Raw genomic sequence first — 16,127 nt, 5'->3', positions numbered from 1 at the left:
ACCGCGCTCCCGCGGACTTTCACCTGCTCCGCGGCCGGGCGTCGCGGGGCGGGGCCAGTGCGGGCGCGGGGCGGGGCCTGGGCGCCCGTGGGAGGAGCCGGCCCAGGCCCCGCCCCGCAGGAGGAGCGGCTCCCGGGCGGCCGATCCGGCGTCTCCGTGACAGGCGCCCCGCTCCACCGCCGCTGCTGCCGCCGCCGCCGCCGCCGCCGCTGTTGCCGCCGCCGCCGCCTTTTCTTCCTCGTCCGGGGCAGCCGCCGCGCCGGGTCCTGCTTCGGGCCGCGCGTCCACCGCTTCCTTCCCCCGACCCGGCGCCGCCCGCTCCCGCCGCCACCGCCGCCGCCCTCCTCGCCCGCAGGAATCGCGCGGCCACAGCGCCGCCCGCAGCCGCGCAGCCCGCTGCCGTCCGGCCCTCGGCGCCGCTCGGGTCCCGGCTCCCGCGGCCGCCGCGCGCCCCTCCCCTCCCCTCCCCTCCCCTCCCCTCCTCACCCCTCCCGGGTCTGGCCAGCCCCTTCCCGCCGCCGCCTCTGGAGGAGCCGGTCCACCGCGGGTCACCACCATGCCCAGCAAAACCAAGTACAACCTTGTGGACGATGGGCACGACCTGCGGATCCCCTTGCACAACGAGGACGCCTTCCAGCACGGCATCTGCTTCGAGGCCAAGGTGAGGGGCCCCGAGGGGGGGCAATACCCGCCTGGGGGCACGTCCGAGCGGACGCGGGGCTGGAGGGCCAGGCTGATGTGGGGGGCCTTTCTGTTAGGGAGGTGACTCCCCTGGTCGGGACTGAATTCCGCGGGCTCTTGCCCAGAACTGCTTCAGAGCGGCTGGGAAGTTTGGGCGGTTTTGCTGCGCCCCTTCCTCCCACCTGCAGACTCCCCCATCCTCACCTCCCCGGACTGCCTGACTTCCCGATCCCTCCTTCCGAGCAGGAGAAGCCAGCGGGGGAGCGCAGCCTGGACCCCTGATTCTTTAGAATCGCTTTGGGGAAGCTCTGGTGTTATTTACCTGCTGGGATCCCGCGGGAGAGGTGCTTTCAGGAAGGTTTTTTTGTTTTTGTTTTTGCTTTTTTAAAGGGGGGAATGCCTACTTCCTGATCGAGGAAAATAATACAGGGGTGTTTCTGTGTTTGTTTTTGTTCTAGATTTCAGGTAACCGGGTCCAGGTCCGTCACTTCTTAAATGCCTGATTTGCCAGGACTTCTTTGCAGGCGCCAGTCATTGAAGGGGGGAGGGGTGAAAGCTGTCCATTTGCTAGTTTTGTGGCGTAATGTTAAGTTTCAGTAGCTAGTAGGGAACCGCTGTTGAAGAATTTAGCGGGGATGACTGGAATTTTCAGCGCCAAGGCCAGAGCCCCGGGTCCGTCCTTGGGGAGGGGGCGGGGCGCAAGCCTCGGGACTGGACCAGGAGGTGCGCTGTAAGGCTGGCCCCCTGGGATGCACTTCGCAGAGGGAGGCGTTCTGGTTCCTGCGATCGCAGTTGGGCTCCCGCTGCCCATCGCTTGCGGAAAGTGCTTCTGCTCTTCCTTCGTAACGCCTGACCCCAAAGACTCAGAGTTTCTCAGCACCTGCAGCGTGCCTGTCGCTGATAAGTGACAGAAGGTATTGCCCCTGCCAGGAGGTTGTTTTTTAGGTTCTTGCTGGTTTTGAAAAGACAGTACTTTAGATGTGGAGACAGTTTTACTCTCCGTTCCCTTTTTTCCTTCGTGGCTTTGAAGATGCAGGTTGTTATCTCAGGCAAGAGTGATTCCGTCAGGTGGCTATTTCCTTCAATTTGTGACATATTTTTTGAGTGTCTGACACGTGCCCAATGCAGTCAGTTACCTTTAGATCTTTTTCCTTCTCATGGGGATGTGTGAATTGGTGAATCTTACTCCCCCCACCCCCCCATAATCTTCCCCCAACCACATTTGCTTGAGCTAGGACACCCCTGCCTCCATCCCACTCAGACCCTGTGGTGGAATGCAGAGCGGAATTAGTGGGTATGGCTGGGACCAGAGTGGGGCTGTAGCCAAGATCTTATCTTGTTTCTCTCAGAATAGATCTGGTTGGTCTAAGATGGGATGTTTGGGTTAATTTTTGTCCAGGCCTGTTGCTCTGGTGAGCCTTTTTCACTTTACAGCATGGCTTTTCATTGTGCTCATAATTCAGTTTTCTTGGATATCCGTAAACTGGGGAATTGGCTTTGTCTTGTTTGGTTCACCAGTGCTCTGTTTCACAAGAATGAGGGCAAGAAGGGGGATCAAGAATTAAAGTGTTTTAAAACCTTTTAATTCTTTTTTGCACAGTCTCTGCCTTTGGTCCCGACGAGGTGTCAAAACGCGACAGGCATAAAAATCCTATTGAAAAGTCAGATTCTTGCCACCCCCAATTCTAATTTGACACATCTGGGGGGAGCCTGGGACTGGGTACCTTTAAGGGGGATTGTAATGATTTAATGCAAGTGGCTGGGACCAGATTTTGAGAAATACTGGGTTTGAGGCTTGCCTCCAACTTGCTGGATCTTACCTTCACCTTCCCTACATGGAATTTCTTTTCTAAGCAAATGTCTGGGGCCTGCGTGATGTAGTTCCTCTAGTGACTTCCCCGGGTTCACACACAGTGGTGCTTGATTGGAGGATGGGGAGCCACAGCTGGTCCAGGCTGTTCCCAATGCAGATCTGAGACACAGGCGACCAAGGGGTTCTGCCCTGAGAACGGCAAGGTAGAGGAGAAAGCACAGGGCTGACTGAGGACTGGTCCTAACTCCCAGCCCTTTGTAATCGATGCTGGACACCAGGACGTTCAAACCTCATCAGCTGGGACCTGAGTAGCGGTGGAATCCGATTTTCTGTCCCAGATACATCTGATAAGCGCCTCCTCGGGCTGGTTTCCACCTTCCACCAGAGCAGGATCTGTGGACCTTCACGATCCTTGGGATGTCAGGGTTAAATCTGCACCACATTCGTTTTGGAAAAGCACCGGCTGGGAAATGTAAATGCAATCTCGCTGCCTTGTCAGATCCCCTTGGAAAATGAGCCCAGGTCTTTTCTGTCCCAAGGGCTGGCAGTTTTTCAGAATCAACACTGGATGGAGGGACTGTTTGGATGGATGCCACTCATTTTCAGGCCTCTGCAGGGATTGAAAGGGTACGGCTGGGGTTGAAGGGTGTCTGGGAGTCAGAGGGTCGGTGCATTAAAAAACAACATCATGAGGGTGCCTGGGTGACTCAGTGGGTTAACCGTCGGACTCTTGATTTCGGCTCAGGTCATGATCTCAGGGTCGACAGCTCAAGCCCCGATGGGCTCCATGCTGGTTGAGGAGCCTGCTTAAGATGTTCTTTCCTTCTCCCCCATCTCTCTCTCTCGAAGAAAAAAAAGAAAGAAAGAAAGAAAACAAAAAACATCATGCACTTAATCTCAGATGTTTTTCACTCGTGGTTTCATGTGATTCTCACTGCTTCCCTGGAGGTGGGTCTCCTCATGTCTTATAAATGATGGTATAGGCTGGGGAGGTTGTTGCCTGCTGTAGTGCACACAGCTGTGGATGGCAAAGCCAGCATTTCAACTACTGGGAGCTTTGACTCCTTCAGACTCCCAGATCGCGTGCTTACTTAGTCATTTTTATGGAGTGTCCACTCTGTGCTGGGCGGTGGTCTGATTCATGGCTCCCTGGAGGGACATTCTCAGGTTGCTGGCCTCTCGGACTCTGATGTAGGAAATTCCGTAAAGTTTTAGTGTTGGGCTGTTTGCAGATATCCCCTTGGGTTGGGCGCTGCTCCTAAGGGATTACCTGCCCTCCGTGGGCAGCATGGGTGCCTAGCCCACTGATCCTTGCTGGGAGGTGGGTGGTAAAATCTCACTCGGCCTGATGGCTTGTGTGGCTGCTCTGTCCCTGCCTCTCCCTCTGTCCCCATGTGTCTTCCTGGTAGCCAGTGCCACTGACCGACTGTCTCCCCGTGCTGGGTGAGGAGGCGACTGGGCATGGCTTTGGTGGTTATGCATTTTGTAGGTTTTTTTTTTTTTTTTTTTAATTCGCATGGGACTTTCCCATACAAAGCCTTTTCTTCAGGTAGAAACAGAAGCATTCATGTCCTCTCTGTTTCTCCGATGAAAAAAATTAGGGATCAGAGGGATTAACTCATCTAGCATCACAGAACTGCTCTGACCATCTGATTCTAGCTGATATTTAGTGAGGACTTACTACGAGCCATGGAGCTGCTGCTGCCCCAGGGCCGTTGTCTCCTGGTTCCGGTTCCTCCTCCTGATGCCCAGTCTGTATACCCAGCGCTCATCGCCTCAGCCCTTCCCGGAGACCATGGGTCTGGCACAGACTGTCACGACCGGAAAGCACCTCAGCTTACCTAGGACACAGCCCCCTGCTTTTATAGCCGAGGAAACTGCAGTGCAGGGGAAGTCGTTGACCCAGGCTCACCTCGCTAGATAAGATGAGATCCAGGACTCAGGCCTGCTTTCCTGGCTCCAAGTCAGTTTCACGGATCTATTGTTGCTTAACTGATTACCCGAACACGAAGTGGCTTTAAGCAGCATCTGTTTATTTTGTGCGCCAGGAATTCAGGCGGGGCTTGGCTGGGCTGTTCTTCTGTCGCACGAGTCGTTGTTGATGGGCTCAGTCATTTGGCTTCGTGTAGCTGTGGCTGGGCCAGGTTGGAAGGTCCTCGGAGGCCTCTCTCACATGGCCGGTTCTCCCAGTGGTGGTTCTCTCCACGGGGTGGCTTGGATGTCCTCATCGCATGATGGCCCTTTCATGTGGCAGCTGGGTTTGGGGAGGGAGTGTTCCAAGCAATGAAGGCAAAGCCTTGAAGGCCTGTCCTCCAAAGTTAACACAGGGTCAGTTTTTTATTCTCTTGGTTAAATCAGGCCATAGGCTGGCTCAGGTTCAAGGGGAGGAGAGGTAGACTTCATTCCTGGGGGGCGAGCATTAAGGCCACATTGTACGGGTGCACACGGGGTGGGAGAGATTGCCGAAGCTGTCTTTGGGTCACGGTTGGCTACGAGATTTTGTGCCCCTCTGCATACACTGTCTGCAGGGATGTGCGTGTTCTTTGAGGATGTCGGATCCTGCCTCTGTGTGGAACCCCTGCCCCAGCATCAGGGGCATACATAGCTAGCAGTAACAAAGTATTTGTCAAGTGGAAGAAAGTACCCACTGTAGAAAGTCTGAAAGCAGTAAAGATATTGTCCTATTGTGGAGTGATTTTGCAGTTGGGGAGCTCTTGGTCAAATCTGGACTCTGCTGTCTGGTCATATTTCCCTCCTTGCTAAATGGAGGTTTCCGTGATTTGGATTTTAGAGATTCCAGAAACCCTGGACGGCAGGCTGCCTGTGGATGCCTCTTGAGCATGCTGTGGCGAGGGCTTCCAGATTAGGACATTACATTATTGGCTCACCATAAATGGGGTGCTCTGACTCATACTTGAGCGCATAGCATGGTGAAGAGCTCTCACCCCGACTCCACAATATCCTGGGTGTGGGAGTTTTGCCTCCAAGTCTTGTCTTCTGGACCAGTAGGGGTTCAAATGGAGGGCCTGCTGTATATACCAACACTGCCATTGAAGCAGAGTTTCATTTCACCTTCTTACGTATTTGTCCAGATGCTTTCAAACTCACTGTAATCTTTTTTTACTTTTAATTAAGTAAGCTCTGCCCCCAACATGGGCTTTGAACTCACGACCCCAAGATCAAGAGTTGAGTGCTCTACTGACGGATCCAGCCAGGCGCCCCTCCCCTTGTTATCTTCTGCCGGACCACTTTTGGGGGGCAGTCAGTTTCAGAGATGCAGTGCTGCTCTGAGATGATGGCTGTTTTTATTCGTGCAGGTGCCCCACTGTGTTCCTCCACAGCGGATGTTTGGGGATCTGGTGGGCGGGTCTGTTTCTACCTAGCCATACATTTCATGAATTGATGGCTTTCAGTCTGGTCTCCTTGGCGCAGAATGTCCTGGTCCTTTCAATGTGCAGATCATTCAGCCACATGTAATGTTGACCTTTGCCAGTCATTATGTCCAAGACCCTAATCAGACTCACCGTTTATTATCGCTTACTCATAATGCTGCTACTTCCAAGAACTTGAACTTTCAGAATGCTTTCTTTGACTATAATTATCCGCCTCCTCACACCCTCATCGCCTTGAGGCCTTTAGCTCCCTGGTGAACTTGCCGTCTTTGTCCTGCTTCCCAGGGCTGCCTGGGGCCATGCCCATGACCCTTTCTGCTCCTTCCACTTTGCTGCCCAACATTGCAAACTTGGTGTCTGCTGCTTTCCTTCCTCTTTTTGGAAAATGAGCTTCCTTTCCCCGCAACATTCTGAGAGTTTTATTGAGGCATAAGTCACATGCCGTACAGTTCACTAACGTGAAATACACAATTAGGGGGTTTTAGTATATTCACAGATACATGCAACCATCACTATAGTCGGTTTTGGGATATTTTCATCACCTCAAAAAGAAACCTCCATACTCTCAATTTAGCATTCCCCTACCCTCCCATCCATCCCAGCCCTAAGCAATCATTAAACTACTTTCTGTCTCTAGATTTGCCTATTCTTGACATTTCATATCAGTGAAATCATATGTTTTTGTGTGCATGTGTGTGCGTGTGCATATGAGTGGCATCTTTTTTTTTTTTAAGATTTATTTAATTGAGAGAGAGTGCACCCACATACACGGGGTGGAAAGGAACAGAGGGAGAGAATCTCTAAGCAGACTCCCTGCTGAGTGTGGAGCCTGACGAGGGGCTCGATCTCACCATCCTGAGATCACAACCTGAGCTGGAACCAAGAGTCGGACGCTTAGTGGACTGAGCCAGCCAGGCGCCCTGCGGGTGACATCGTTAACTTAGCATGTTTTCAGTCCGTATTGAAGCCGGGGTGAGTGCTTCATTCCTTTTAATGGCCAAATCATACACCACTGCGTGGGCATACCACATTTTGTTTATCCATTCATCCACCGATGGCTGCTGAGTTTCCTTCTTTAGCTTCTATGAAGACTTCTTCTGTAAACACAAGTGTCCTTGTTTTGGTGGGGATGTCCGTTTTCATTTCTTGTGGGTAGATAAGGAAGAATGGAATTGCCTGGTCTCCTAGTAACTGGGTTTCACTCTTTGTGGAACCGGTAGGGGCTGTTTCCAGTGTGGTTGCCCCATTCGCACCAGCGGGGTTTGGGTTTCCCATGTCCTCAACGGCACTTGCTATCGTCTGGCTTTTTGAGTCTAGCCAGTCTGGTGGGTGTGGAAATGCTGTCTCATTGTGGTTTTGATTTGCATTTCTCTGATGAATAACGATATAGAACATCTTCTCTTATGTTTATTGGCCATTTATATGTCGTCTTCGGAGAAATGTCTATTCAGATCCTTGACCCATTTTTGGATTGTCTTTTTTTTTTTTTTAAGGATTTTATTCATTTATTTGACACAGAGAAAGAGATCACAGGTAGGCAGAGAGGTAGGGAGAGGGGGAAGCAAGCTCCCCGCTGAGCAGAGAGCCCGATGCGGGCCTCGATCCCAGGACCCTGGGATCATGACCTGAGCCAAAGGCAGAGGCTTAACCCACTGAGCCACCCAGGCGCCCCTTGGACTGTCTTTTTAAAAAAGTTCTTGAGCTGTAATAGTTCCTTATTCTGTATTCAAGTCCTTTATATAGATGTGAGCGCATTTCCCCCATCTTGCGGGTAGTCTTTTTACCTTCTTGATGCTGCCCTTTGAAACACAGATGTTCTTCATTGTGATGAAGTCCAATTATATATTTTTTCCTTGTCCCGCTTCCTTTTTTGAGATCCCTCTGCCCTCCGTTCTTGTTCCATCTCCCCTGCACTGGCACCCACCTCCTTTCTCTGGGCCCACCTTCCTCCCCAGTTCGCCACTTGTCTCTGCCCAGGAATGCTGCCGACCTTCCCTACATGACTCTCTGCATCTCTTTCTTTAACAAGTGTCCCTCCCTCCCTTTCGCAGCTCAGTCCTGGGAGAGAGCTGTCCAGTCTCTGCAGTTTCCCCAGGTCTCTTCAGCTCCCGGAGGTGTGCTAACTTCTGTCCTGGCTCCCACATATAGGAACTGTTTTACTGTTTTCCCTTTTCTGTCCTCGTTCCTTGCTGATTTTCTTGCTGTGCAGCCTGTCCTCCTCCTCGGAATGCCTTAGTCTGCTCTCTGAGCAGGCTCTCAGGTGGCTGTGCTCTGCCTGTCCCTCTCACTTGCCCTACTCCTCCTTGCTGGCTGTTCCCTCTCCTCCCTTGGACCTCTTCTGTGAGGGCTTGTTTGCATCCCCTCCTCACTGCTAGGCAGGTTGGCTCCAGGACCTCTAACTCTAGTCCAGCCTGCAGATCTCTGTTTGCTGCTTCCGCTGACCGTCTCTGCCCCAAGGAACATGGATAAGCTGGCAAATCTCTCTGACTTGGGGCCTCTCTTAGTGACCCCACCATGCTCTCGGGCACTGAGGCCTGACATTTTGGAGCACTGCCTGGACCCTTTGGTTTAACAGCCGACTCATCGGCTGGTCACTGGATCCCCATTGTGGCCAGGGTCTTCTCTCCATGAATCCCCATATCAAGTCAGTTGCTGAGTTCTTGAATCTTCTCGATGATCTCCGCCCATGCACCCTGCCTGTTCCATACTTTCCCACCTCTGGCTGGTTCAGACGCTAACTGCCTCTTCCCAGACTGTTTGAATAACTTTCTGGAGGCCTCCACTTGATCCTATAAACTTTTGCTCTGGTAATTTTCCTGCAATATAATTATGTTGTCCTCCTACTCAAAAACACAAAGAGTCTCCAAGCCTACTATATTAGATCCAAAATTCTTAGCATGATATTCAGGGCTGTTTTTGAACAATTCCCCTCATCACCCCACACTCCGAGCCGATCAGAGTATACCCCATTCCCTAGGCTCCCATGTCATGTCCCACACAGACCTAACCTAGTGTCACTTGCTGGGGCAGATGTGACCTGTCCCTCCTCTGTGTTGAGGGGACTAACCAGACCCCACTGTGCAGTTAAGCAGCTCTGATTTTTTCTCCCCGTGCCATCATCAGGGGTCTTGTCACTTTGGGTCCTCTCACCCCCATGCCTTCTGCAGTGCTGAGTGCAGTGCCTTGCATAGAGAATGTGTATTTGCAGTAAATGAACATAATTTCTGAGATCCTCCCTGTGAGGACTGCCAGGAGGGCGCTGACGTGAGCCCAAGGACTGGATAGGCCTCCGCCAGCTCCCATCCCCTCCTGACCTGGTCTCTTCCTCTGTGTCTCTGACTTGCAGTCCCCTGGCCTCCCAGGACGCACGCCCTCCACGCAGCCCGCCCCGCCTCTTCCTTCCAGAGGAAGTGCCGAGTAAGCATTTTCCCTGAATTAAATGGAATCCCCATGATGGATGTGCCATGGAATTAGAATCTTTGATTACAGAACATCTGGCCAGTTTCAGGAGGAGATAATTGTCATTTATTAGTAAAAAGAAAAACCCAAAACATTTTCAGCCTGTTGTGTTCTCATTAATGAATTGGTATCCCCCCACCCCCATTCATTGTTTCGTTTTCTTTAACTTGCTAGTTTATAATCTTGGGACATGGATTTTGTTGACAGTATAGTATAGCGTGAATTCAGGACCCAGACTGTGCTTGGGTCCAAATCCTGGCCCTGTCCCTCTCTTGCTGTGTGACCTTCTGTGAGTTACTCAACATCTGTCCCATGGTACCCTGGTCTGTAAAAAGAGGGTACACGTACCCCTACCTCCTGGGGTAAATGAGTTGCACATGGAACGCCTCATGCAGAGCCTGGCCTAGGCTGGGCTGCTATTATTATTATTATTATTATTTTGTCCTACAAATTGCACCATAGGTTGCATCTGTGCGTGGTTGTAATCTGTGGCGTTAGATTCATTCTTTGGCAAGTCAGAGGCCTGGTAGTGTATCCACGTCGCACGCCCGTTTAAAGCTGTAGCTACAGGACCACTTGGATTCCCAAAGTTGCAACTCAGTGTGGCTGCTTTGGGGGCTTAAAATAGCTGTCAGCCTCCTCGGGAGGGAATTAAAAAAAAAAAAGGGTTAACTAGCTTCTGGTACATGCCCCCATCACATGTGTTTCAGCCTTTAATCCTCATTAGGATTAAAAATCACAGAATCTTCTAGCGTGTGGGATGCTGTCTGTCTTCACTGTCTTTCCCTGAATGTCTTGGATAAATATTTCTTTAAGCAGAGGTAATCTAAGCTGAAGGAATCTGGCATCATGGGATTAATTAATATCTCGTGATGCTTACATTTCCCTTTTCAATTTTTCGATTCAGCATCATGTTTCCTTGTAAGCCCCGGAGCAGCTGGCTTTAGAAGTCACTTACTGGGGCACTTCCAGCAGGTTTCATGTCCAGAGTGCCCGAACACTTCGGACCCCTTGTCCCCCCCACCCCCCCAGCATGTGAGCCCGGCGGTTTTCTTGTCGGTTTTCTGCAGCACTTGTCGGGGTCTTGTGGCCCTTACGCCTGATGGTCCATCTGTGCAAGTGGAGGGCTGTGGGCTCTCTCCCATTTATTCTGGAAGCTACCATGTTCCCGGGAGGACTGTTCACCTGACCAGCCTTGAGAGCTGAATGAGACCTGGAACTCTCCTGCACCCAGAACATTCTGAACTGCGGAGAGGGAGACTCGTGCTTGCAGAATTGCCCCAGGTCCTGGGTTGAGTGCTGCTGTTCCCTGCTGGTTGGGTGTGTGCATCTCTGGCCTCCCAGTCTAGGCTGTAAGCTCCTCTAGAGCCCAGCAGAGCTGAGCTGCCAGCTGCCTCATGCTGTCCACATCATAGAAAGCCAACATCATAATCATGATCATTTTAAAAGCACTCACTGTGTTCCAGGCCCTGTTCATATTCTCTGAAATGATTAGTCTTCCCAGCAGCCGCTGGAGTGAAGGTACTCTTATTTCCCGTTTTACAGTTGGGGAAGCCGAGGCATAGGGAGACAGAGTTTGGTAATGGATGGGTCCCCCTGGCTAAAGCCAGGCGTCTGGGCTCAGGCATTATCACTGCCGATCTTTAAGAGCTAATGTCTATCAAGTTCCATATTTTATGCTTGGTTCTCAGCATTTTACGTATGTTGACTGATTTAATCTTTACAGTGGCCCTGTAGGGGGGGAAAGGTGCTGTTCCCATTTTGCAGATGAGGAAACCGAGGCACATCTCTTTAGGCTGGATCGAATGGACAAATGGTCTGTTAGAGGGGGTGGTTTTGCACCTCCCACCGGGGTCCTGCCTGGGACCCGGGGACCGGTCTGCTATGTGGCAGTGGGCAACAGGCCACTTGCAAAGACCCCTCTGGTGCGCCATGTTGCTGCTGTCTAGACACGGACGTGCGACATCCGTGAGCGGGCCAGCGGCTGGGTGGAGAGGAGCTTGGGAGGCCCTTCCTTCCTGAAGAGTGTTATTTGCTGGGCTCTGGCTGTGCACTTCCTGTGTCGTGGGGGGGCTCCACTCCCCCTCCCCACCCCTCTTCCTCCCGGCCACTTCTACGGCCCTTCTCGGCCTTTCTGGGTTCCTGAGGACCCGTCCTCTTGGCCCGGAGGCCCCTCCAGGATAGAGTGAATGCGGGCCGCCTCCCGCCGGGGAGCCCCTGTCGCTCTCGGTTGGAGCTCTCAGCCCACAGCCCACCACAGAGAGGCTCCTCGGTGGTGCCCTTTTGTTCGGGCTTGATTGCAGACGCTTCCGTTTTTGTGTTGGCCTCTCTGGACGGGCAGAGGCGCTCATGTGGAAGCGTTTTCTTTTTCTGCCAAGAGGAAGATTAATGCCTTCCAGGGGCCGAGTGACAGGTAGCATGACATCTCACTCCCACGCTCCTTCCACATAATCACACATGACCTGTACCTGGGCTGTGGTGGCGTTTCCAAGCTGGCCCTCCACGTGTGTGGATTTTCTTTTCTTAATTTGGCAGTGCCGCTTGAACGCGTCGTATCCTGAGCACCCGTCCCCAAAGTAGGATTGAAACTTGACCCCTGGACTCAAGGTTACTGAAATGCAACTCTTTCCTCCTTCAGGTCAAGAATTTTGCAGCGTCCTTCCACCAGGAGAATCTCCCGCAGATGCCTTCCATTAGCGAAAGCAGCTGTTCTCAAACTTTGGCGTCTCTCAGAATCATCTGGAAATCAATCAAAATACAGAGGCCTGGGCTTGTTGAAGGAGGATTAGGGCCTGATCTGTCGTGAGCACATAACGTCTTCCAGGTGATGCTGATAGACACCCTAATTTGATGAAGCTGGAGCACTGGTTCTCACACCTGATGCTCATCCGAGAGTTAAGAAAACACGTTCTGATGGCGGGCTGTTCTCGGTGATTCGAATTCAGTTAGTAGGGGGTGCCTCCTGGAAGTTGCAGTTTTCATGTCTTCTGTTTCTTTGCTGAGGCTGTTTTTTTTTTTTTTTTTTCCCCCAAGCACATACTTAAATGAAGCCTGCTTTAACATTTTGGTCAGATAATTCTAATATATCCTCCTCTTGGTGTTGGCATCTGTATTGTCTTCTCTCATTCATGTCGAGATTTTCTTGGTTCCTGGAGTGATGAATGATTTTTGATTGAAACCTGGACGTTTTCGGTATTAGGAGCTTCTGGGTCTTAATTAAATCTTCTGTTTCAGCAAGATGTTCCTGCCCGTGGCAGGGGAGGGGAGGGCTGTCTCATTACCGTCAGGTGGGGATGGAAGTCTAGAGTCTTTATTGGCCTCGGCTGAGACCATGCCGGAGCCGGGTGGGAGTGCCTCACTGGTGGTACTCGTGGGGTCTCCACTGACCCTCTGCCTGTTTAACCGCTGGCTGGTGGTGAAAGTTCTGGACTCTCTGGTAGGCCTCCTCTGACCCCCAGCAGGGAGGGATGGGGAGGCCATGTTATCCTGCTGGCCCGGCTTCCCTTCAGCCCTCCTCTATAGCCCCGGGAGGAAGGAAAGGGTGAAGCATCTCTTTCCAGCCTGATAAAGGCAGATGTCAGGTTTTTCTTTTTTTTAAAAACATTTTATTTGAGAGACAGAGAGAGAAAGAGTACACAAGTAGGGGGATCGGGAGAGGGAGAAGCAGGCTCCCTGCTGAGCAGGGAGCCCAATGTGGGGCTCAGTCCCAGGACTCTGAGATCATGACCTGAGCCAAAGGCAGATGCTTCACCCACTGAGCCACCCAGGCGCCCCAAAAAGCAAGTTTCTTGAACGAGCAGATGGGGGCACGGCTTTCTTCTGTGGCGCCGGGCTAGAGTAGGGTTGTCATCGTCTAAAACTCTGTCATGTGGAGCTGCCCCCGTCCTGGTCCTTTAGGCTGGAGAAACCAGGCTCATCTTGGGACTTTTTTTTTCAATATTTTATTTATTTATTTGACAGAGAGCGAGAGAGATCACAAGTAGGCAGAGAGGCAGGCAGAGAGAGGGGGAAGCAGGCTCCCTGCTGAGCAGAGAGCCCGATGCGGGGCTCGATCCCAGGACCCTGGGATCATGACCCGAGCCGAAGGCAGAGGCTTAACCCACGGAGCCACCCAGGCGCCCCTCATCTTGGGACTTTAAAAAAATTTTTTTATTTTTTTAGGAATCTCTGCAGCCAACGTGGGACTTGAACTCACAACCAGGAGATCAAGAGTTGCTTGTTCTCGGGACTGAGCCAGCCAGGCGTCCTGGGATTTTTTAAATTGTCCCTCTGTTGGCTTTCCTGGGTCTCTGATTTCTCCAGCAACCAGTCTGGGATACATGAGGCAGAAAGAAAACCCAGGGAACCCTACTGCCACGTCGTGCCTTGGGTGCTGAGGTCCCTGGCTGGTTGGCCTTCTTTCCGTCTTTGAGTTCTCTTCTGCTTGTTTTCTATGTCCTAGCTGGAGTTCTCCGTGCTTGTCAGCGGGAGGATCAGAGGGGTGCGTGAAAGAGGTGATGGGGGACTAAGGTGCAAACTAGCAGCTACAGAGTAAGTCCGAGATGAACAGTGCAGCAGAGGGAGCTTGGTCGATGATCTTGTAATAACATCGCAGGGTTATCGGATGATGACGACGCTTGTCCTGGTGAGCACCAAGTGACAAGTGGACTGACTTGTTGAAGCGATGGGTACACCCGAAACTAGAACCTTGTCCTCTGTACGTCGGTAATGCTCCCCCAGGTGATTGCAGTCAATCAGGACGCATAATTGAGAATCTCGGGGTCAGCGGCTGGAACCAGCCGAGGCAGTTCTGGTGGAATGACCAGAGGCCCTGGTCTCTTCCCCGAGGGCTGGTCTTTATGAATCTTTGTGTAACCTCTCCTAAGTTCTTAAGACCCTGATAGTCCCTTTCCTTCCATAGATTTATGGCTTCCCTCCATGTGGTCAGTTCTGAAGCTAACTTGTGTTTCCAGAATACATGTTCCTAACTGCAGGTGTAGAAATAGATCCAGTCCTATAGGACGTATTTATCGTGCTTCTGTACTGGGGGCACAGTGCTTGGTGTTGGGGTCAGAGAGCCAGAAGACTGGATGGTGACTGGAAGGCCGTCCCACTAGCTGGGGAGATACGGATATGTGGAAAGATGGGCACAATGGTAGGTGTGGGTAGGAGCACATACCATGTGCTGGCTGTTCTCCGAGGTGCCTTACACCCTTTTTCATTCAATCCTTGTAAGTACACTGCATGAGAGATGGTATTTTCTCTCTTATCATGGTGGTTTAGGAGGCTCCATATTAAGTGACTTATCCAAGGTCACTCTATCCCCAAATCTAGGCAACACTGGACCACGAATTTGCTAAAACAAGGCCTTGCGTTTTCCAGTGGTTGTTCTACTGAGCTCTCTCCACGAGCGTGGGTACTGCTGTGCTTGGGGAGAGCTTATCTGTCCATCTTCTTCCCCAGTCCCAGGACGGTGTTCCAAGGCTGTGGTTAGTGGCTTGGTCTGTGACTTTGCAAGGGGTCCTGCAGGGGCATGAAATGAGGATTCTTGAGTGTAAGAATGTCACTGTAGTAGTTGTGCAAAGAGTGGGTTGCGTGTGTGTGTGTGTGTGTGTGTGTGTATATTGGTAGGGGGTAGTAATAGACCGGTGAGAGCTGTTTGCGGCTGAAACCAGGGCCCATGTTCCCTACTGGAAGTTGCCAAGAGGTGCAGGCACCTTTCAGTTTGGAAGGATCATGTGTATGAATAATGACGGGAGTGGGCAGCTTTTAGGGAAGTGAAGGAGAAGGGAAAGGTGTGCTGTGGTGGGAGTGGGGGAGACGAGGGTTTATATGTAGGGTTTTAGTACTTTTTTTTTTTTTTAAGAATAAGAAAACCACACATATGAAGAAATGCATGAGGTAGGAGGACCCATACCCCAGGAAGCTTTTAAATACCAGGCTTGGGGGATACCTGGGTGACTCAGTCGGTTAAATGTCTGCCTTCGGCTCAGGTCATGATCCCAGGGTCCTGGAATCGAGTCCTTCATCAGGCTCCTTGCTCAGCGGGGAGCCTGCTTCTCCCTCTGCCTCTGCCTGCCACTCTGCCTGCTTGTCGCTCTCTCTCTGACAAATAAAGAAAATTTTAAGAATACCAGGCTTGAGAGATGTGGCTTGTAAACAGTAGGGAACAAAAAATGTTTCTAGGGGATGACCTACATGCATGTGTGTATGAATGCGCACACATAGTGCCTTGGGACAAGGAGAGAGAGAAGAGCTGTTTGTAAAAATAAAGCAAACAGAGGACCAGTGCTAAAAACCCAGGTGTAGGACCCCAACCAGGGTGACAAATGGTGGGGGACATGAAGTGAAGGGGTAGAGGTCAGAGAAGTTCCAAAGACAGACTAGGGCCAGGCTGTATTGGGAAGGAGAGTCAGAAAAGATGCAGAGTTAAATACTCTGTGCTTCCTAGGAAAGTGGATCAGATCACTGGGACTCGTGTGACAAAGCTTTAAACCACCTCCATTAGAGGATCCTCTAAAGTCTGAACTGCATGAACTTGAAAGGTGGTTTCACTTGCCTCCTCTCTCTGTCTGGCCCGAAGTTGTTGGCCAGGGCTGGACCCTTGGCTATGCCAAGTCCTGATGTCCCGTGTGGAATTCTCTACCTTCCTTGAGCGGTCCGGACGTCTCTCGCTCCCTCAGAGCTGGGGAAGCACGTTATGGAGGCTGACATGCGGCAGTTTCATGTCTGTTCAGCCGCACGATGAGCATGAGACTGTGTCTGTGGGAGCCCCTCGTGAAAGGCGGAAAAGGCTGAGTGGG

General features: G+C 51.7%; 1 protein-coding gene across 2 annotated transcripts in view; it reads left to right on the top strand.

The window, feature by feature from the left end:
- The first annotated feature begins 507 nt into the window (after positions 1–507).
- The window catches only part of LOC111151138 (carboxyl-terminal PDZ ligand of neuronal nitric oxide synthase protein), a 262,208-nt gene continuing 246,588 nt past the window's right edge, over positions 508–16,127 (top strand). For both annotated transcript variants that reach the window (XM_022508925.1, XM_022508926.1), the window contains exon 1: positions 508–661. In XM_022508925.1, the coding sequence (XP_022364633.1) occupies positions 557–661 (105 nt within the window). In that variant the 5' untranslated portion in view covers positions 508–556. The remainder of the gene's footprint in view (positions 662–16,127) is intronic.

This window comes from Enhydra lutris, unplaced genomic scaffold, assembly GCF_002288905.1.
Source record: "Enhydra lutris kenyoni isolate GAN:26980312 unplaced genomic scaffold, ASM228890v2 scaffoldscaffold25, whole genome shotgun sequence".
In the NCBI taxonomy this organism is placed as follows: Eukaryota; Metazoa; Chordata; class Mammalia; order Carnivora; family Mustelidae; genus Enhydra; species Enhydra lutris.
Note: the sequence above shows the minus strand (reverse complement) of the source record. Positions and strands in the feature narration are given on the sequence as shown.